Source organism: Coenobita brevimanus, chromosome 47, assembly GCF_032717465.1.
Source record: "Coenobita brevimanus isolate Jiangsu-jjx chromosome 47, ASM3271746v2, whole genome shotgun sequence".
Taxonomy (NCBI): domain Eukaryota; kingdom Metazoa; phylum Arthropoda; class Malacostraca; order Decapoda; family Coenobitidae; genus Coenobita; species Coenobita brevimanus.
In genome coordinates, this window is record NC_137000.1 from 14,175,499 (window position 1) to 14,197,548 (window position 22,050).

Consider the following 22,050-nt stretch of genomic DNA (forward strand, 5'->3'; position numbering starts at 1 on the left):
TGCTTTCTCCAAATCCATGAAAACCGCATAGAACTTCTTTCCCTTCTCTAGAAACTTTTCCACTAAAGATCTAAGAATGAATATCTGATCTACACAACCTCTTCCCTTCCTAAAGCCTCCCTGTTCTTCTCCAACTAATTTCTCTGTTCTTTCTCTAACTCTGTCTATAAGTATCCTACCATACACTTTTCCTATTATACTAAGAAGACAAATGCCCCTATGATTACCACACACTTCTTTTTCCCCTTTTCCTTTGTACAAGGGAATAATTATACCTGACTTCCAATCCTCCGGGACTCTACCTTCCGCCCAGGCCAATCTGCACATCTTCCACATCCATTCTACTACTATCTCTCCCCCATGCTTCAGCATTTCACCACACACTCCATCAATTCCTGGGGCTTTCCCCGATTTTACTTCCTTCATTGCTTCCACAACGTCTCTCCTGCTGATTTCTTCCTGTCTTTTCACTTCCCTCCTTCTCCCAGCCATTCCCCAGCCACTTATACTCGCATTACTTCCATCCTCTACGTTCAACAATTCCTTAAAGTGTTCTCTCCATCTGTTCACTTTTTCTCCCTTCTCCACTAGTAATCTACCATTTTTATCTTTCACTCCCCTGCTAACTTCACTTCCACCCTGTCTTACTCTTTTCACTTCTCTCCAGAACATTTTCTTACAGTCCCTCCACTTTACACTCAAATTCCTTCCAAATTCCTCATCCACTCTCTTCTTACTCTCTCTTACTAATCTTTTCACCTCTCTCTTTCTTTCCACATATAACTCTCTCTTCTGCCTCTCAACTTCTTCCATGCCCCTATTTCTCATCCATTCATTGTATGCTTTCTTCTTTTGTGCCACAGCCTGTTTCACCTCTTCAGTCCACCACGCTGTTCCTTGCACCCCCCTCCGTCTTCTCTTCCTTCCACACACCACATCACATGCTGCACATATTTCTTCTGTAAATATCTTACACACACCTTCCACGTCTCCCATCTGCTCCAATTCATATTTGTCCAATCGTCTGTTTGTGATTGTAGTACCAGCCCTCTGTCTGTGTCAGGGTTGTTGACACTGCCAGGCCGACACCTTGGCATTGAAATCACCACCCAGGATGATGTTGGCTACTCGAGTGATGTGCCTCATTTCTATCTATCTATCTATCTATAGCCCAACCCCTTAATCCCGCACAGGGTGGCCGCAGACTAAACACCTCCAAGTCGCTCTGTCACCCACCATTTGACTGCCCTTCCCCCAACTCACTCCCCCCTCCCACATATACAGTACCTCTCAACTTTATCCCTCCACCTCATCCTCGGTCTCCCCCCCCCCCCGTCCACTTCACCTACATACACCCTCTTAGTCAGTCTTTCAATCTCCATTCTCTCCACATGTACAAACCACCTCAGTGTATTTCTCCTAATTTTCTCAATCACATCCACATCCACCCCACAACATTCTTTCACTTCTTCATTTGTCAACCTGTCCCTCCATGTTACTCCACATGCTCCTCTCAGGTAACTTATTTCCACTGCTCTCACGTTTGACTTGTTCCCCTTCAGCAAGGTCCACGCCTCACTTCCATAAATCAGGGCAGGGATCACAATACTATCATGTAGTGACTTCTTAACTTCCATACTCACCTCCCTATTTCTCATCATCGCTTTCAGTGAACCAACAACCTTCCTTCCCTGCTGTACCATTTCAAGCACTTCATCCCCAAAACTTCCATCCTTACTAATCACTGTGTGGTACTGTTGGGGATAACGGGGGGAGGAGCGTATGTATTGACGATTGTTATGTGTGATTTTTTGCCCGTGCGTACAGGTCTCCCTCGTTTTACGATTGGTATGTGTTCCTAGAAAGGCAATCGTAAACCGAAATATTGTAAAGCGAAATTAAGGTTTAATGGGAAAAATAGAGATGCGTTCCTGGACTTGTGTATAAGGAACCCAAGACCCATACAAGTGATCTAATATGCAATAATAATGATGATGTTTTATGTATTGTAGAGTAGTGCTTGTCTCCCCAGCTCTCTTAATGTTGACAGCATGCTTTATAAGAGTCGATATAGTCGACTGTGCAAGACTCATGGAATGAGCAATGGAGTTTGCCCCCTCACCTGCTTTGTGCTGCTTCACAATATTAAGCTTAGACTCTAGGGTTAAGGACGTTCTTGCTTTCTTTGGCTTCATATCACCAGTACCAGATGTTGAAGGGCGTTTACAAGACATGACAGTGGTGGCACTAGAGGTGCAAAATATGAAGAACAGGAGAAATAGTAATGTCATGGGCACTGATGCACACATGCACAGAGGTTGTATGCTGAACAAGCACGTGGGTGAGACTGGCAAAAGCGCGGGAAACTGTGTGAGTGGGGCAGGTATGCCAGGCATCTCTCAGCTGATCTGCCTGTGAGTGCAGGATTTCCACATGCCCAATCGTAAATGCGAGGGAGCTCAATCGTAAAATGAACACTTGGTACTAAAGAAGAAGGATTGTAAATGCGAAATATCGTAAAACGATACAGCATAAAACGAGGGAGACCTGTACTTTAATTTATTGTATTTCTGTTGTGGTGTCATGTGGGGGGAGAAGTTATTTTGTGTGTGCACTAGTATCTGAAAAGCTGATGGACTGGTGTATCAAGGTGATGAGTCCACCGCCACTGCCATCGGCCCGGTCTTGTCTGATGGTGGTGAAATTATGAAATGTAGGTGTTTTTTGTGTTCTGCATAGTTTTGGTTCTTGTAATATGACAATGTGTATGTTTTGTTGTTAGATGAATTGTGCGAGTTCTTGTTTTTTGGTGTTTATGCCATCTATGTTTATTTGAAGAACGTTAATGTTGTGTGTATGATGTGTGTTGGGTGCTGCAGCACAGGTGGGAGGTGGGTGTGCAGGTGGAGTGGAAGGGGTAGGAGAAGGTTGTGACAGAGATAAGGGTTGGGGGATTGGATGGTGTGGGAAGGATCAGTAGGTTAGACTGAGAAGGTGTTGTGGAAATAGGAGAGGAGTTGGTGGGGGGATTAGTGGGTGGAAGGAAGGATCATAATGAGCAGGTCATGTGTTTGTGTAATGTTCTCTGGATGCAAGTGTTGTGAAGGTGTAATGGGTCCAGTTCTTGCATGAACTTCAGTGAACTGAACTCTTCGTCTGTCGACTCGAAACGATAGGTTTTGAGCATGTTGGACATATGTATTTGTTGATGAGTTCTGGATTGCTTTCAATGTCACCAGCGACAAGAAGTCTTTCAGAACTGATGGCCAGGGAGCAATTTCTTGGTGTAGAAAAAACAGTGTTGTTGTGTGTGTTGTGTTCAGATGTGGTACTTGCCCAGGCAACCAAAGCCATTCCCAGGTTCTCGGGCCCCGTGAGGCACTGGGGAGGTTTGTGATGTTTGGACCCCATGCTGTCTTCCTCCTCCTCCTCCTCTTTGACAGCCTCTCAGGGGTGGACACACTTTGAAGGCACCGCCGCTCCATGTCTGTGTAGTTGTTATATGCTCTCTCACTTTTATGTCGTCTGTATCTGATCCACGGTTAATCTCTTTTCTCTTTTGTATTTTTACGATCAGTATTAAAAATCATTCTTTATCCTTATTTTTGTTTCCTTGTGGAGTGGGACATAATCCTGGACTTCTGTTCCATAAAATTCACAGAATATTTTATATATAACATTTATATCTTGTCCTCTTAGCTTCTTCTTCCAATTTATTTCCTTAAAGTACTTCTTTAGTTCATGATAGTTGCTCTTTTTGTAGTTTAGCCTCTTTTTGTAACTTCCATTATCTCTAACTATAACATATGCTATCCTGAAATTGTAATCTAATACTGCATGGTTGCTTCTGCCGAATGGGGGTGACAGATTATACCGTCAATTTCATTTTCTTGCCTAGTAAATAATGAGATATAATAATGAGGGGTCTTCTGGTCAACTTTTTCTGGTGTACTCTTTTACATGTTGCATTAGAAAAAACTCCTGTATATGATCCATGAGATTTTGATCTCAACAACTTTCATAATTTTTAACATCTAGAGTATTCCAGTTTATATATGTGTTAAAATCTCCCGTTAGTATATTTTTGTCAGGTTTTTCTTCCATTCTGTATAGTAGGGTTCTTAAACTCTGAATTTCTTTTCTGCCAGGTTTCATATTCACCTCTGTCCCATGTGTTTATCTTGGGAGGCATATACAAATATGCTACAATTATTATCCCTTCTGATGTACTAATCTCTACTGCAATTAATTCTACTTGTGAGGGTATGTCTATTGCTATCTCTTTTACTTGTAGTCTTCTCTCTGTTAGTATTATAACTCCTCCTCCATTTTTCGAATTTCTGTCTCTTCGGCGAATATTGTACTCATCCAAATTTAAAGAGTCGTCTGATATCATTTGGGTTAATTTTGTTTATGTTAGACAAACAATATGAGGCTCATTTTCTATGATATAATAATTTATCACTAATAACTTGGATAACATTCAATCAACATTTGAGTACAACAACTTGGCCATATTGTTCCCATATGTGACATTGGTTGAGTCTACTATCTTGCTTTTATTTGGTCCCTGCTGTTTATGTGCCATTTTTTTACCACTTGGTAAAAAAATTTACTTCTCTCTTCATCTGATCTTGAATCATTCTTTCCTTTTGCTTCTTCCCTCTTTTCCTTTAGTAATCCCCATTCCTCTTGAGTTAGGCACCTTTTTATCCACATTTTTTTGTATTCCTCTGATTCCTGTAGTTTGTTAGCATTTCTTAATACCTCTTCTACAGTGTTCACACTTTGGAAGGTTATCTTCAGAGGCCTTGACTTGTGTCTCTCATATTTCCCTAATCTCTTAAATGCCTCTACATCTCTCTCACAGATTTCCTCTGATGTGGGGAGGCTCCCCACATACAGCTCTTCTCAACAGGGTGGAGTCAAAGGCTTTTTGTCTCATTAACTCTCCTCCTCTTACTGACTCCCTTCAACCTCTGTCTCTTCGCCGCACTATTGCATCTTTATCTCTTTTCTATCGCTGCTTCAATGGTCACTGCTCCTCTGAACTGTCTGCATGCATTCCTCCACCTCTACAACGGGCGCGTAGCACCCATCTAGCAGCAAACTCTCATCCCTTTTCTGTCCGACTCTCTAATGCAAGAGTTAACCGTTACTCCCAGTCCTTCATTTATGCAACAGGTCAACTCTGGAACTGTCTCCCTCTGTCTGTATTTCCTGCTTCCTATGATCTTCAGTCTTTCAAACGCAGTGTGTCCAGGCATCTCCAAATGATCGGATCTTGAATTTGTCTCTCTCTTGTACTGTATTTTGTTTTTCTCTTGGAAGGAACAATAATAGTGCGCCCATGGCCTTTGGTTCCTTCTTCCTCGCATTAAAAAAAAAAAAAAAAACTACTTTCACTATGTTTATTATAAGCATTTACATCTCCTTGTTATCTCTGGTGATTCTGTTCCTTATTTCTTCTTTCATGTTAATCCCAGCTGTTTCCTTTATCAGCCTTGGGTTTTTCCTTATGATGTCTTTCACCTCTCTTGTCATGTCTTTTGCTTCAGTTTTGTTTTTTAGATCTTGACTTGTTTTGGCTACTTCTGCCCATGTATTTTGTACTTCCTCGGTGTAATTTCTCATCATTTTATTTGCCTGAGTTATTTTCTCATCAATGACTCTGCTTTGCCCTATCAGATTACCTGCTTGTCTAATTATGTCCTTATTATTATTGTACTCCAAAACTCTTAAATGGATGACTATTTTATTTCCCAATTCATTCATTTCCTTCCTCAGAATGTCTAACTCTGCTTGTTGCTCATCTACTGTTGCATTGTTTCTGTTTAATTCCTTTACCAGTTCCTCATTTTTTTCCTTTTATTGGTACAGTTCCCTCCTTATATCAACCAATTCCAGTTTGAAAGTTTCCTCCAGTTTATTCACTTTCTCTGCTAATTTATTAAATGTAACCCGTTTCACCAGGTCTGTGTAGTAATCGTTTCATTTTTTATTGTTTCCCTTCCTCTTACCTAAATGCACTTCTTGAAAGTATGCCATCTTAGAGAAATATACAAGTACTTTCTATTTACAGTTTAGTATCTCCATTATGTCTATCTATCTATCTATTGCCAGACGCCTCAATCCCGTTTGGGGTGGCCACAAACAAATTGCCTCCAAGTCGCCCTGTCCCCCGCCATTTCACTGCCCTGCTCCCAACTCACACCCCCCTCTTTCATATACCTCTCCACCCCATCCCTCCATCTCATCCTCGGCCTCCCCCTCCCTCTTCCCCCCTCCACCTCACTCACATACACTCTCTTCGTCAGTCTTTCACCCTCCATCCTCTCCACACGGCCAAACCACCTCAGTGTGTTCCTCATAACGCTTCCTGTCACATCCACATCAACACCACAACGCTCCTTTATATTCTCATTCGTCAGCCTGTCTCTCCATGTGACTCCACAGGCTCCTCTTAAATAACTCATTTCCACTGCTCTCACTCTTGACTTGTGTCCTTCCAACAACGTCCAAGCTTCACTTCCATACGTTAGAGTTGGTATCACAATACTGTCATGTAGTAACTTTTTCACTTCCATGCTCACTTCCCTGTTTCTTATCACTGCTTTCAAAGAACCAGCAACCTTTCTTCCCTGCTGTACCCTTTCAAGCACTTCACCTTCCAAACCTCCATCCTTACTCATCACACTACCCAAGTACTTAAACGTACTCACATTTTCCAATTCCTCACCATCCAACCTCGCTGTACATTCACTGACTTCACCTCTCTCAAAGACCATCACTTTACTCTTCCCTACATTCACCTTTAGATTCCGTTTCTTACACACTCTCCCAAACTCATCCACCAAGCCTTGCAGCTCCCCTTCGTCTTCACTCAACAACACAGTATCATCTGCAAACAACAGTACAGGGAGTTTCCAAACACTATCCTCTCTCACCAGGGACACTCCAACATCCACAACCCTACCTTGTACCTCTTTTATTACCCCATCCATGTACAGATTGAACAACCACGGAGACATGACACATCTCTGTTTCAACCCAACTTTCAAAGAGAAAAATTCACTTAGTTCACCATCCACATGCACTGCAGCCTTCGCACCATTGTACATACTCTTCACAGCATTCAACAACTTCCCATCTACTCCATATATTCTTAACACTTTCCACAATCCTTGTCTATCCACCCTGTCATATGCTTTCTCCAAATCCATGAAAGCTGCATACAACTTCTTTCCCTTCTCTAGAAACTTTTCCACTAAAGATCTAAGAATGAATAACTGATCTACACAACCTCTTCCCTTCCTAAAGCCTCCCTGTTCTTCTCCAACTAATTTCTCTGTTCTTTCTCTAACTCTGTCAATAAGTATCCTACCATACACTTTTCCTATTATACTAAGAAGACAAATGCCCCTATGATTACCACACACTTCTTTTTCCCCTTTTCCTTTGTACAAGGGAATAATTATACCTGACTTCCAATCCTCCGGGACTCTACCTTCCGCCCAGGCCAATCTGCACATCTTCCACATCCATTCTACTACTATCTCTCCCCCATGCTTCAGCATTTCACCACTCACTCCATCAATTCCTGGGGCTTTCCCCGATTTAACTTTCTTCATTGCTTCCACAACTTCTATCCTACTGATTTCTTCCTGTCTTTTCACTTCCCTCCTTCTCCCAGCCATTCCCCAGCCACTTATACTCGCATTACTTCCATTCTCTACATTCAACAACTCCTTAAAGTGTTCTCTCCATCTGCTCATTTTTTCTCCCTTCTCCACTAGTAATCTACCATTTTTATCTTTCACTCCCCTGCTAACTTCACTTCCACCCTGTCTTACTCTTTTCACCTCTTTCCAGAACATTTTCTTACAGTCCCTCCACTTTACACTCAAATTCCTTCCAAATTCCTCATCCACTCTCTTCTTACTTTCTCTTACTAATCTTTTCACCTCTCTCTTTCTTTCTACATATAACTCTTTCTTCCGCTTCTCAACTTCTTCCACGCCCCTATTTCTCATCCATTCATTGTATGCTTTCTTCTTTTGTGCCACAGCCTGTTTCACCTCTTCAGTCCACCACGCTGTTCCTTGCACCCCCCCTCCATCTTCTCTTCCTTCCACACACCACATCACATGCTGCACATATTTCTTCTGTAAATATCCTACACACACCTTCCACGTCTCCCATCTGCTCCAATTCATATTTGCCCAATCGTTCCTCCACTTCTCTCTTATACTCTGCCTTTTACTCATCCTCTTCTAACCTTTCCACTCTCCTTGCCACTACTCCTTCTTCTATTCCTCCATCTTACTTACATTATGTCAATGTTGGAATTTATCCAGCACTCGTTTGCTGTGATACCCGACGCGGCGCCTCTGTCTACCTGCTAACACCGCAAATTCCTTACGACCTGATTATTTGATATACTTTGTTTGGATTGCACTTTTTCGCTTTTACTTGATCTACACCATTAAATCACCTATGATTTCGCTTAGTACCAAGTCTGACCCATTTTTAGATACACTTAAGTATTCGATGCAGCTGGGGAGAGCACAATGACGCACATCTGCTATGTCTCGTGTTCCACTGTGTGTGTGTGTGTGTGTGTGTGTGTGTGTGTGTGTGTGTGTGTGTGTGTGTGTGTGTGTGTGTGTGATACCATGAAGAAAAGGAGTGAGCTACCTCTCAATCAAGAGATCAGGAAAGGTGGTTGTAGTTGGGAATGGATGGAGGGTGGACGAGGAGAGGAGGTTTAAAGCTGTGTCTGAACACCAGACCATTCCTGGTTTCCTGGCCACAGCATTGACAAGGCGTGGATACTTTCTTTGAATCGCGAGTGTACATAGATATTCACCTCTCAGCATTTGTATTCAGAACTATTCATCAGTCTACTATACAAAAGTGAAAATCTGTAACACAGTCATATTAAGTACACCAGAAATTGCTTCAATCCACTCTCCTTCTCTGTTGAGCTTGACCCAGCTGGGTTTGTCCTCAAGTCACTTGACTCCATGTAAAGTACCAGCATGATTCACGCAAAGAGAATATAAAATAATTAAAAATCTATCTATCTATCTATTGCCAAACGCCTTAATCCCGTAGGGGGTGACTACAAACAAATCGCCTCCATGTCACCCTGTCCCCTGCCTTTGCTTCCAGCTCACACCCCCCTCTCTCATATGCCTCTCCATTCCATCCCTCCATTTCATCCTTGGCCTTCCCTTCCCTCTCCCCCCCTCCACCTCACTCATATACACTCTCCTTGTCAGTTTCTCACTCTCCATCCTCTCCACATGGCCAAACCACCTCAATGTGTTTCTCCTAACGCTTCCTATCACATCCACATCCACACCACAACGTTCCTTCACTTCCTCATTTGTCAGTCTGTCTCTCCATGTGACTCCACATGCTCCTATCAAATAACTCATTTCCACTGCTCTCACTCTTGACTTCAGTCCCTCCAACAAGGTCCAAGCTTCACTTCCATACGTTAGAATTGGTATCACGATAATGTCATGTAGTAGCTTTTTCACGTCCATGCTCACTTTCCTGTTTCTTATCACTGCTTTCAAGGAACCAGCAATCCTTCTTCCCTGCTGTACCCTGTCAACCACTTCACCCTCTAAACTTCCATCCTTACTCATCACACTACCCAAGTACTTAAATGCACTAAAATTTTCCATTTCCTCCTCATCCAACCTCACTGTATATTCACCGACTTCACTTCTCCTGAAAACCATAACTTTACTCTTCCCTAAGTTCACCGTTAGATTCCGTTTCTTACACACTCTCCCAAACTCATCCACCAAGCTTTGCAATTCCCCTTCGTCTTCACATAACAACACAGTATCATCTGCAAACAACAGTACAAATCCCATCCATATACAGACTGAACAACCATGGAGACATGACACATCCTAGTTTCAATCCAACCTTCAAACAGAGTCACTCAGTTCACTGTCCACATGCACTGCAGCCTTAGCACCCTCACACATACTTTTCACAGACTTCAGCAACTTCCCATCTACTCCATATATTCTTAATACTTGCCACAATCCTTGTCTATCCACCCTGTCATATGCTTTCTCCAAATCCACGAGGGCAGCATACAACTTCTTTCCCTTCTCTAGAAACTTTTTCACTAACTATCTAACAATGAATATCTGATCTACACAATCTCTCGCCTTCCTAAAACCTCCCTGTTCTTCTCCAACTAATTCCTCTGTTTTATCCCTAACTCTGTCAATCTGCATTCTACATGAACTTTTCCTATTACACTAAGAAGACAAATTCTCCTATGATTACCACACACTTCTTCTTCCCCTTTTCCTTTGTACAGGGGAATAATTACACCTATATAATTAGAGTCCCAATCTTCCGGGACTCTACCTTCCTCCCAAGCCAATCTGCACTTCTTCCAAATCCATTCTACTACTATCTCTCCCCCATGCTTCAGCATTTCATTACACACTCCATCAATTCCTGGGGCTTTCCCCATTTTAACCTTCTTCATTACTTCCACAACTTCCATCCTACTGACTTTTTCCTCTCTTCTCACATCCCTCCGTCTCTCAGCCATTCCCCAGCCACTTATACTTGCATTACTTTCATTCTCTATGTTCAACAATTCCTTAACGTGTTCTCTTCATCTGCTCAATTCTTCTCCTTTCTCCATTAGTAATCTACCATTTTTATCTTTCACTCCCCAACGAACTTCTTTGGCACCTTATCTAACTCTCTTTTCCAGAACATTTTCTTACATTCCCTCCACTTTAAACTCAAGTTCCTTCTAAATTCCTCATCCACTCTCTTCTTACTCTCTCATATTAATCTTTTCACTTCTCTCTTCCTCTCTACATATTACTCTCTCTTACATCTCTCAACTTCTTCCACGTCCCTGTTTCTCATCCACTCACTATATGCTTTCATCTTTTGTGCCACAGCCTCTCTCACCTCTTCAGTCCACCAAAATGTTCCTTGCACCCTCTTTCGTCTTCTCTTCACCCCACACACCACCTCACATGCTGCATAGATCTCTTCTGTGAATATCTTGCACACACCTTCCACGTCCCCCATCTGCTCCAATCTATACTTACCCAATAGCTCCTCCACCTCCCTCTTATATTCTGCCTTTTTTCCATTCTCTTGTAACTTTTCCACCCTCCTTGTATGAACTACTTCCTCCGGTCCTTCCCTTCTTCCATTTCTCCATTTCATTTTGACTTTGATTCTGACCACCACCAAGTGGTGGTCAGAAAGTCCACTCCCCCAACTCTGTATACTCTTGCATCCATTATACACCTTCTCATCTTTTCATCCACACACACATAATCAATCACTGTCTTCCGTTCATTCAGTTCACCACCCACCCATCTCATCATTCGCCACATATACCTATGGATCATTCTGTGCCCGAAGAGGGTATTAGCTATCACCAACCCCCTCCCGGCACAATTTTCCCCTAAAGCACAGCCATTCTATTCCATCTCTGCAGACACAGCCCACTCACCAACTACTCCATCCACCTTCACATTCCCTACTTTACCCTTCTTAAATCAAAAACACTCTCTCATTCCTTTCAAACTTTTCCAAGCACACTTCCATATTTGTCCAGAGCTCTTTTCTCACTCTGCTTGCACAATCTTACGTTGGCAAATACATGCACACAATCACCCACACTGTAGTCCAATTTTCAACCTTACCCACACAATCCTTGAGCCAATTGATTGATACTCTCTTATATTCTCTTTCCATCTGTTACTAGCAACAATATAAAATCATTAAAAATAAAGGCCAATAAAAAGTTACAGGCATTTGTTCATCCAAAAAAATCCATGCCTGCACTGAGGACTTTCAGTTATATTAACCAGCAGACACAGGTGGCAGCACTGTCAGTATGTGAAAACAGAGTTGGGTTTGTCCTCAAGTTATTTGATTGTAAGTAAAGTATCAGCATGACTCATGCAAAGAGAATATAAAATCACACACACACACACACACACAAAAATGGCCAATATAAATTATAAACATTTGTTCATTCCAAAAATCCATGCTTTCAGACACGATGTGGCTGAAGTGTCAATGTGGAAATACAAGAATTGTGGCTGTCCTTTCAGTTTTTACTAAATCTGTGTAAACATTCAATTGCATTTTGTTTTTCACAATTTGTCAACAGTTTTAGTTTAAACAAATATGCTTTACTGTATATCCTGCCAATGAGAGGCAGTTTATAGGGTAATACCTGTATATGTGGCTGTTTTGAATGGAGCAGGGACTAACTCCAGTCTAACCTCATGATTTTCAGCTTTGATGATGCATGGAGACTTTTTTAATTTCTCTTCTTTTCTGTTTTTTGGTGGGGAGGGAAAAATGTGTCACACACCACGAAGTACAAAATATATTTCTCGTTTCAGGGGAGAGGGGGTGAGAGGAGGCTTGCTGACAAATACAGTACAGTACTTAAATTCTGGAAGCTGTAGCAGCAAAAATGTAACATACATCAATCTAACAATTTATACACAAACATTAACTCAAATTCTCTACAAGAAAGTACAACCAAAATACCAACTGCAGATGATTATTGTCTAGTAGGTGCCTGACAGATTTTTCCATATACCACAATTAATGGGTTTCAAAATTGCCTGCATGGTCAACAGTTCCAAACAATATCTTTTTTCAGTGTTTTCCTACAAACTAACATCAGGTATGGTACAGTACTGTACAGTAAATAAGTTATCAATATGCTTACCTGCGATCATGTGGATTCTTGTTACAGCCTCCCAGTGGTAAGAATATGGCCAGGTAGCTGAGACGAGGACACAGGTTTATCACTTGGTATAGAGCATTAATGTCAGGTACATTATTTTCATAGTTTACGTGAAAGCTGGTGATACAACTCCCCTTGGCTTGTAAAGTAGGCAACAGCATTTCCGTTATGCCAAACTCATATAAAGGACAGGCAGCCAGAGCCTCAAATGACTTCAAGTCATGAATTAGGTCTTTTAGTCTGACACCACACATTCCTATTTGATCCTTTAAGTCATCAGAGCTGTTGACATCAAACTGAAGGGAGTCACTAATGACCACCCTCACCTCCTTGAGATAAGGTGCATTTTTGACAACTTGCTCCAGCTGTCCATCCATAATTGCACCAAGGCTGCAGGCCATGACAAGTGCAGTCAATTTTCCTTTAACATCAAGGAATGGCTGTACTGGATTAGCCCCTTTCTCTATCATATGTGCATCAAATGCCCTCAGTCGTACATTGGGGTAAAATACACTCAGCATCTGAATGAACTTTTCTGTTTGTTTCCAATAAAGGATATCCACAAATTTCAACCTTGTGAAGGATATTTTGGGCTTTTCCCCTCTTTCCCAGCATGTCATCACTTCCTCACTACTCTGGCCACCAAAAAAGCATGAGAAAAGTGCCTCATCACTCATAAACACCTGGGGCTTCATTAGTGGGATGGAGAATTCTGAGAGTCGAGGACAGCAGCTACCCAAGGAGCTCATGAACTCGTTGTTTAGAGCCCACTGGTTCACATGCACTACCTAAAAACATTAAGAAAAGTTGGTTCAGTTTATGCAGCAACATACTGAAAACCTTAAAATAATATGTTTTTCATAACACTGAAATAAACTGGATACTGCATAATCTACACTTTATTTTCACACCACAACAAACAGATTTATAGACACCCCTGGAAAGAAGATTCAAATCACTTATGACACCATCCAAGCATTATAAAAAAGTGATGGGAGGAACCATCCCAGACTCAAAGAGCTGAAGGAAGAGTGGTGAATGGTGGATGAAGAATACACAAGGCAGAATCAAAGATTATTCCTGATTAGTTTTGTTGTAAAGCTTCATCAGATGAACTTTACAGTGAAACTATTCAGGAATAAACTTTGACTCTACCTCATGTATTCTTCATCCACCATTCACCAACCCATCACAATGTCAAAACATGGGGGGGTGCACTGTTTCTTGTCTATTTTTTACAAGGCATGAGGATCTTCCACTGAGGTCAACAATGTCTCATTCATTCACTCACACTGAAGACTAATCCCTCATTTACCACATACAGGGATGCCACTGAGTACAACACTGCATATGCTATTTTATCTAGAATTACGAGTAGTGGGAAATTAATCATGCTGGACAATGACAGATTTTGCATTGGTAAGAGGTATTGTTAAATAGTACTATTATGTATTCCCAGGCCACATCTGAAGAATAAAGATACCAGACAATGCTGTACATCATGAATGATGACACTGGAGACTACAAAAATTATATGGGCCATGGATGACAACAGGTATTGTACCACAAGATCCTACACTTTGCCTGTAATTGATACCAAAGAAACTGGCTAAATTCAAGTTGTTGAAACTGAAACTAAACTTCTTATTGAGAAAATTAATGTATGGCAAGGAATCTCCAATATTTGATCGATTCTGCCTTCCAGTCAACTAATCTATAATGCATTTCAACTGTGCAATTCACCTCTAATGCAATGAGCTGATGGTCAATTCCATCAAACTAGTATTGTTTTCATTTGTTTAAAGGCTCCATCATGCATCGGCTTGGTCATCTAATGGCGGATCTCCGTGCTCCTCAGTCTCTAACAGCCTACCTGTTCAGTTCCTAATCCCTGAGGTCTTGGTCAATGACCTCATCCCAGGTCTTTTTCGGTCTACCTCTCGCAACCGTATTCCTAACGCCAACACTTCTCACTTTTTGCACCCAACTGTCACCTCCCATCCTTTGCACATGCCTAAGCAACCTCAATCTACCCCTCCTCATCACAACACCAATACACCCTAATCCCATTACCTTTTAACTCATCCATCGTACACCTAGCCCCCCCCCGATGCCTTGCACTCAACGATGCACTGCACATCCACCTAATCATTGTCATTTCTGCACATTTGAGCCTGTGAATATTGTCTTCCCTTACTACCCACGTCTCACTACCATACAGCATTACACTTGTAACACATGCCATATACAGAGACGCTTTAGCTGGGAGCACGAGTCCTCTCAAAGTCAGGAGAGGCAATAGCTCCCTGAACTTTTTCCAACCATTCCTCACTCTAGCCACAGACCTACTTCCAGCCCCACCTCCAGCACTTAACATGTCTCCCAAATAAAATATATTTTTCCACAAACTTGAGCAACTCACCAGCAAGATCAATCCTTTCATGCCTGACAATCTCCACATGCTCTCCCTGACACACTGCACACATAAATTCAGCATTATCTTCCAAGTCTACCTCTAATATCACCACATCTCTTATGCATCCACTTATCACAAACACTGCACAAGATGGAATTACTTCCCACGCCAGACCTGGCGTGGTGGCATCTTCACCGGGGGTCCACTCCCCACAAATTGTCGAAGCAGAGGAGGAGGAGGACAGCATGGGGGCCAAACCATCGCAAACTCCCCTGGCCCCTCATGGGGCCCAAAAACCTGGGAGTGGCTTTGGTTGCCCGGGCAAGCACCACATCACCTGCGCCAACAACACATACTCCTTGACAGCTCTGTGGGAAATCCTGGTCTCGGTCGTGGCTCCCTTAGGGACTCGGGGCTGTTTGGCTGGACTGCCTAGGGAACAACTACTACTACTACTACTTCCCATGCCCTTGTGGCAAACCGCATATGGTCGTTCTCCCTCTTCTCTGACAGTACCGCCACCAGCCCTAGATACCATCACCTGTGTTTTATCTGCATTTACTCTCAAGCCCTTGTGTTCCATACCATCTCTCCACTTCCTAAATCCTTTCTCTGCCTTCCTTTCATTCTCTGCAGTCAACACCAGATCATCACCACACAACATCTCCCACAGGAGTCCATTTCTGAAGTCACGTGAGAGGGCTTCAAGTACCATGATAAAACAACAAGGGGCTCAAGACTGACCCCTGATGCACACCAACATTCACAGAAAACTCATCACTACAATCTCCATTCACTCTACCCTCATACATGGCATTAACCATGCTAACCAGCCACTCCTCGATCCCAAGTTTTATCACTGTCCACTTCGCCACCTTCCTAGGGACTCTGTCAAAGCCCTTCTCCAAGTCAACAAAAACAAAGTACAGATCCCTTTTCTTTCCTATATATATTTCCTAAAGCTTTCCAACAATGAATATGGCATGAGTGGTCCTAGCATAAATCCAAACTGCATCTCATCAATGTTCATTCTTTCTCTAATTATACCAGCTAGGACTTTCTTCATTTTATTTCCTTATCTGGTCCAAAAGTTTTATGCCCCTATAACTTCCTCTTTCCAGGGCATCACCTTTCCCCTTGTACATATATCCAATCATACTCTTCAGCCAATCATCTGGGACAACACACTCATATATAATTGTATTTATCTAGTCAGTAATTAACCCCATTCCTATTCTCTCAACAGTCAACCCAGAAACACCTGCGGCCTTCCCCACCTGCATCCTGCTTATTGCCCTACTTACAGTAGCAATGTCAATGAAAGGCCAAGGGCCAAACACTGGATCTGCTGGCTCCAAACCTTCCCTGTTTCAGCCAAACTCTTCATTCAGCAGCTGGTTATAATGCTCTCTCCAGGTGTCTTTAACCTCTGCCAGGTGTCTATAGACCGACAGCAAACAGGCACCAGGTTCCTGTCGGTTGTCGGTCGGAACTGCAATTGTTTTCACGCCACAGTCTGAAGTGGCCGCCTCTTGATCTCGTCACCAAAAGCTAGGGAGAGAGTCCTGCCAGCTGAATCAACCATACCTCAGTCATCTCTGCGACTTTACCAGGTGTAAGACGATATTTTCTTAAACCTTCTCGTCTGATTCCATTCTTGCCCCAGCTGGACATTTGCCTCATCCATCCCTGCTAGCCTCTTTCCAAGGATACTAGGAAAGGGCTCAGCAACTGTGCCATAGGGCATGCCTTGGACACCACCGTGTCTAGTTTATCTAGCAATGGAGAAGTTATCATTTGGGAGCAACAGCCATAGTCAGGGCAGCAGCCAGACACATGAGTAAATCCTGCTCTTGTGCCAAAAATTAGTCTTCTTCCTCACGTTATTACTCATTGAAGCAACAACCTAAAGACCTGGGGATACTTTCATTCGCAAGAAGAGTTGGTGAGTAATATGGCCTCTGTTTCCCTAACTGGTATAGTTTTTGAGATATTAAGTTTTGAAACAGGATATTTTCGGAAAAATACCCATGCAGAGAGAGAGAGAGACCGCGCTGTCACTCAAGCTACAAAAAGTCTGGCGTTTAGGGGTTAAAATCCCCATTGTTCGCCACTATCTTTCCTTCATCATTCTTCACACACTGCTCACACATGACATTCCTATCTTCCCTTTTTTATCTGATTTGCCACCTTATAAATCGTATTCTTCTTCTCTAGACGATTTAGGTTATCCAGCAATAGTCTATGGGACTCAGATTTTGCCCTGTAAACCTCTTTTCTAGCCCTACACTTGGCAGCCAAGCATTCCTCATTGTTACCATCTCTTTTCCATTCCCAGAAAAATCTTTTCTCCTTAACTGAAGCTTCTACACCCTCTTCCCACCACCAAATTCCTTTTTGTCTTGGGGCGCTCCTTGTCCATTCACACACTGAATTAGTAACTCTCTGGAGATTGTTCTTATAAACTCTATATTGTTCATTAACACTTCTGTCAACAGCTCCCTTTTCAGCCACCACTCATTTCACTAAAAAAGGCATCCTTTACTGCTTGGTTTTTCAACTTCCATATATTCCTTCTACTGTACAGTAGGTGCATAGGTACTCTTTTTCATCACCCACTCCTTAAGAACCATGTCACATATTAATAACATGTGTTGCTGCACACACTCCATGCTCCCTATAACTTTAACATCCCTCACTAACCTCCTATCAGCCCTCCTGACCAGGAAATAGCCTATCTGGCTGATGTTTCCCCCAGACTCTTATGTAAGTAACCTACTCTCTCATTTCCTAAAATGTGTGTTGCACACACTCATGTTCATTGCCTCCCTAAACTCATGTATCCCTTCCCTATCCTCATTTCTTGTATCATATGTACAACCCCCATGTACTCCTTCATATCCTTGAGCTGCTTCACCTACACGACCTTTCAAGTCCCCTCCCAAAACTACAATCTCATTATCCTCAGTACCACTTGGGCTACTACACATATTAAGTCATCCCAGAATCTATCCTCCTTTACCTCATCGAAGCCAGCCTGTGGAGCATACGCCGATATAAGTGAAAACATCATCTCACTGAACAAAATTTTCACTACTATTACCTTTTGCTCACTCTCATTATATTCATGACATATTCCACCCAATTCTCCTTAACCAACACACCCACGCCACCATGTCTATCTGCCCTATCCTGACAAAATATTTTGTACTGACAATCCCTACCGGCAATCATTCTGCCTGATCCCCACTTTTATCTAACCTCTTGCACACAGCCAACATCCACCCAACTCCTACTCATTGCCTCGACCACTTCTCCTGCTCTATCCCTCAAATTTCCCACATTCCATGATGCCAATCTGATCATCATTTCATTTCATTTTTAAAGGCTCCAACATGCTTGCATGCGTCAGCCTTGGTCACCTAATGGCGGCTTTCCACGCTGCACGATCCATTGCAGCCTCCCTGTTCAGCCCCTTAACCCTGAAGTCACACTTAATGACCTCGTCCCATGTCTTTCTCGTTCTACCCCTCATAACCCCACCCCCAATGTTAACACTTCTCACCTTCCTCACCCAATTATCATCCCCCATCCTCTTCACATGTCCAAACCATCTCAATCTACCTCTCCTCATCACAACACCAATACACTCCAGTCCCATCCTACCTCTCAACTCTTCCATCGTAAACCCAGCCCCCCCAGACCTTGCACGCAGGGACGCACTACACATCACCCTAATCATTGTCATTTCTGTACATCTGAGCCTGCGAATATCCTCCTCCTCTACTGCCCAGGTCTCACCACCATACTACCGCAGGCTTGCTCTGATTTTTCTCCATTTTTTCCATAATTGGTAAAAATACAATAATGGAGAGAGACAGACCACGGACCCCAACCACCCACACAGTCCAAAGTCCAGGCATGGATCTAGGACCCACAGCCCGTCAGCTGTGACCAGTGGCTGTGGCAGTGGCCTCAGTGCACCATGCCAGGAAAGCTACAGGGATATCCTCCAAGTGTGCCTTGGCACTATAACTGCCCCGCCATATACACCCACTAATAGGGCAGCCTCCTGAGGCGCTACTCCCAGGTTCAGACTCCTCTCTATTGAGTGGAAGTGGCAACCTGGAAAACCGCAATGCCCTGAACCCTCTGGCACACATCCAAGTCCCATTCCATCCTGACTCCAAAAATCATGCGGGCGGAGCCCGTGTCACGCCTACCCTCAATAGGTCCACCAGCAGGTAGCGGGGGGAAAGTTTTCTGGGTGAATGTCTTTGCTGGCATGTGCAAAATTTATATAATGAAAAATGAGGGGCAAAAATAACTCAATTACAGCATTTTTCATGTTGGCACAAACACATTAACACAGTGGGAGGCACATGACTGAAAAAGAGACAACTGTGCACCCCATACCACGTATGTCACTCTTCCGCTCACTGCCCACCTTTTTTTTTTTTTTATGCGAGGAACAAGGAACCAAAGGCTATGAGCCTGCAATAGCAGTTCCCTCCAAGAGAAAAACAATATACAATAGAGAGCCAAACTCAAGATCCGATCATTTTGAGATTACTGGACATACTGCGTTTGAAAGACTAGAGATCATAGGCAGCAGGAAATACAGACAGAGGCAGATAGTTCCAGAGTTGACCTGTTGCATAAATGAAGGAATGGGAGTAATGGTTAACTCTTGCATTAGAGAGTTGGACAGAAATGGGATAAGAGTTTGCTGCTAGACGGGTGCTACGCGCCCGTCGTAGAGGTGGAGGAATGCATGCCGACAGTTCAGAGGAGCAATGACCATTAAAGCAGCGATAGAAAATAGATAAAGATGCAACAGTGCGGCGAAGAGACAGAGGTTGAAGGGAGTCAGTAAGAGGAGGAGAGTTAATGAGACGAAAAGCCTTTGACTCTACCCTATTGAGAAGAGCTGTATGTGGGGAGCCTTCCCACACGAGAGTTGTACTCTACACGGGCGGATAAAACCCCTGTACAGAGTCAACAATTGTGCAGGGGTAAAGAAAGAACAGAAATCGGATTAGCACACCTAATCTCTTGGAAGCAGATTTTACAAGAGATGCAATATGATCTTTCCAAGATAAGTGCCGAGTAAATGAAACCCCAAGCATGTTCAAGGATGATGCAGGATTAAGTTGAATAATATTAAACATCTGTGGGTATACCTGTGGAAGATTTTGTCGGGCTGATAGGTGTAAGAACTGAGTCTTGGATGCATTAAAAACAACCAGATTATTTTTACTCAAGTCAGAGATATGAGTCAAGTCAGACATTAGGTGTGCCATAGCCTCATCCCTTGTTTGTTGAAGTAACTGCTGCGATGGGCATTGCAGGAACCGAATGGAAAGGTGAAGGGTGGAGTCATCAGAGTGGAGTCATCAGAGTATGAGTGGATAGGGTTAGATGTACAGCTTAGAAGGTCACTGATGAATAAAAGGAAGAGAGTTGGTGATAGGACAGAGCCCTGAGGAACACCACTGTTGATAGATCTAGGAGAAGAACGATGGCCGTCAACAACAGAGACTATAGAACGACCAGAAGGGAAGCTAGCAATGACGGCCCAGATAGAAAGATAGAAATCGTAAGAGGGCAGTTTGGAAATCTAAGATTTATGCCAGACTCGATCGAAAGCCTTTGAGATGTTAAGTGCAATGACAAAGCTTTCGCCAAAGTCCCGAAAGGAGGATGACCAGGAGTCTGAAAGGTAGGTGAGAAGATCGTCACTGGAGCATCCCTGACGGAACCCATACTGACGATCAGAAAGAAGGTTGTGATAAGATGCCTTAAAATTTTTCTATTGAGAACTGAAACTTTTGAAATACAGGACGTTAAAGCAATTGTATGATAGTTGGAGGGTTGGGAGTGGTCATCCTTCTTTGGGACTGGCTGAATGAGAGCAAACTTCCAGCAAGAAGGAAAGGTACAAGTTGACAGACAAAGACGAAAGAGTTTGTCTTGGCAGGGTGTAAGCACAGAGGCACAGTTCTTGAGAACAACAGGAGGGACTCCATCAGGCCCATATGCCTTGTTAGTATTGAGGCCAGTGATGGCAGAAAAAAAAACAGCTGAAGAAATTTTAATGTCAGCCATGAGAAAGTCAGATGGGGGAAGTGATGGAGGAACAGCACTGGAATCGTCTAAGGTGGAACTGGAGGAGAAAGTCTGTGAGAAGAGATCTGCTTTATCAGTAGAAGAAATAGCTACAGAACCATCAGAATAGAAAAGAGGAGGGAAGGATGATGAGGTAAAGTTGTTAGAAAGGTTTTTGGCAAGGTGCCAGAAGGAGTGGGAAGAATTCGAGTTGGAGAGTTGAAGCATTTAGTACAGATGAAATTATTTTTAGCAGAGCGAAGAACAGACTTAGCACAATTCCGGGCAGAAACGTAAAGATAATGTGATTCAGGGGTGGGTTGGCTCCGGTACCTTTTGTAGGCCCTCTCCTTGTTGCGGACAGCATTAGAACAAGCGTGATTAAACCAAAGCTTTCTTGCGTTAGACAAAGGATACGAGAAAGGAATGTATGCTTCCATACCCGAGAGAATAACCTCCGTAATGCACAGGGCACACTCAGATGGCTCCCAGCCATGGAAGCAATAATCATTCCAGGGAAAATCAAAGAAATACTGCCCGAGGGGCTCCCAATCCGCGGCTCCAAAATGCCACAGACGACGTTTCCCTGGAGGGTCCACAGGCCGTACAGAAGTGATAAGACAGGTTAAGGTAATAATGTTGTGATCAGAGGAGCCCAACGGAGAGAAAAAGTTAACAGTGTAAGCAGAAGGATTAGTTGTAAGGAAGTGGTCAAGTATGTTGGAGCTCTCTCCAAGGTGGTCTG

The 22,050-nt window shown here is 43.0% G+C and overlaps 1 protein-coding gene across 1 annotated transcript in view; it reads right to left on the reverse strand.

Moving 5' to 3' along the window:
* Positions 1-22,050, reverse strand: part of LOC145399092 (uncharacterized) — a 222,660-nt gene that overhangs the window by 53,146 nt on the left and 147,464 nt on the right. The window contains exon 6 of the mRNA XM_080271842.1: positions 12,764-13,569. Coding sequence (XP_080127968.1) covers positions 12,764-13,569 — 806 coding nt within the window. The remainder of the gene's footprint in view (positions 1-12,763; positions 13,570-22,050) is intronic.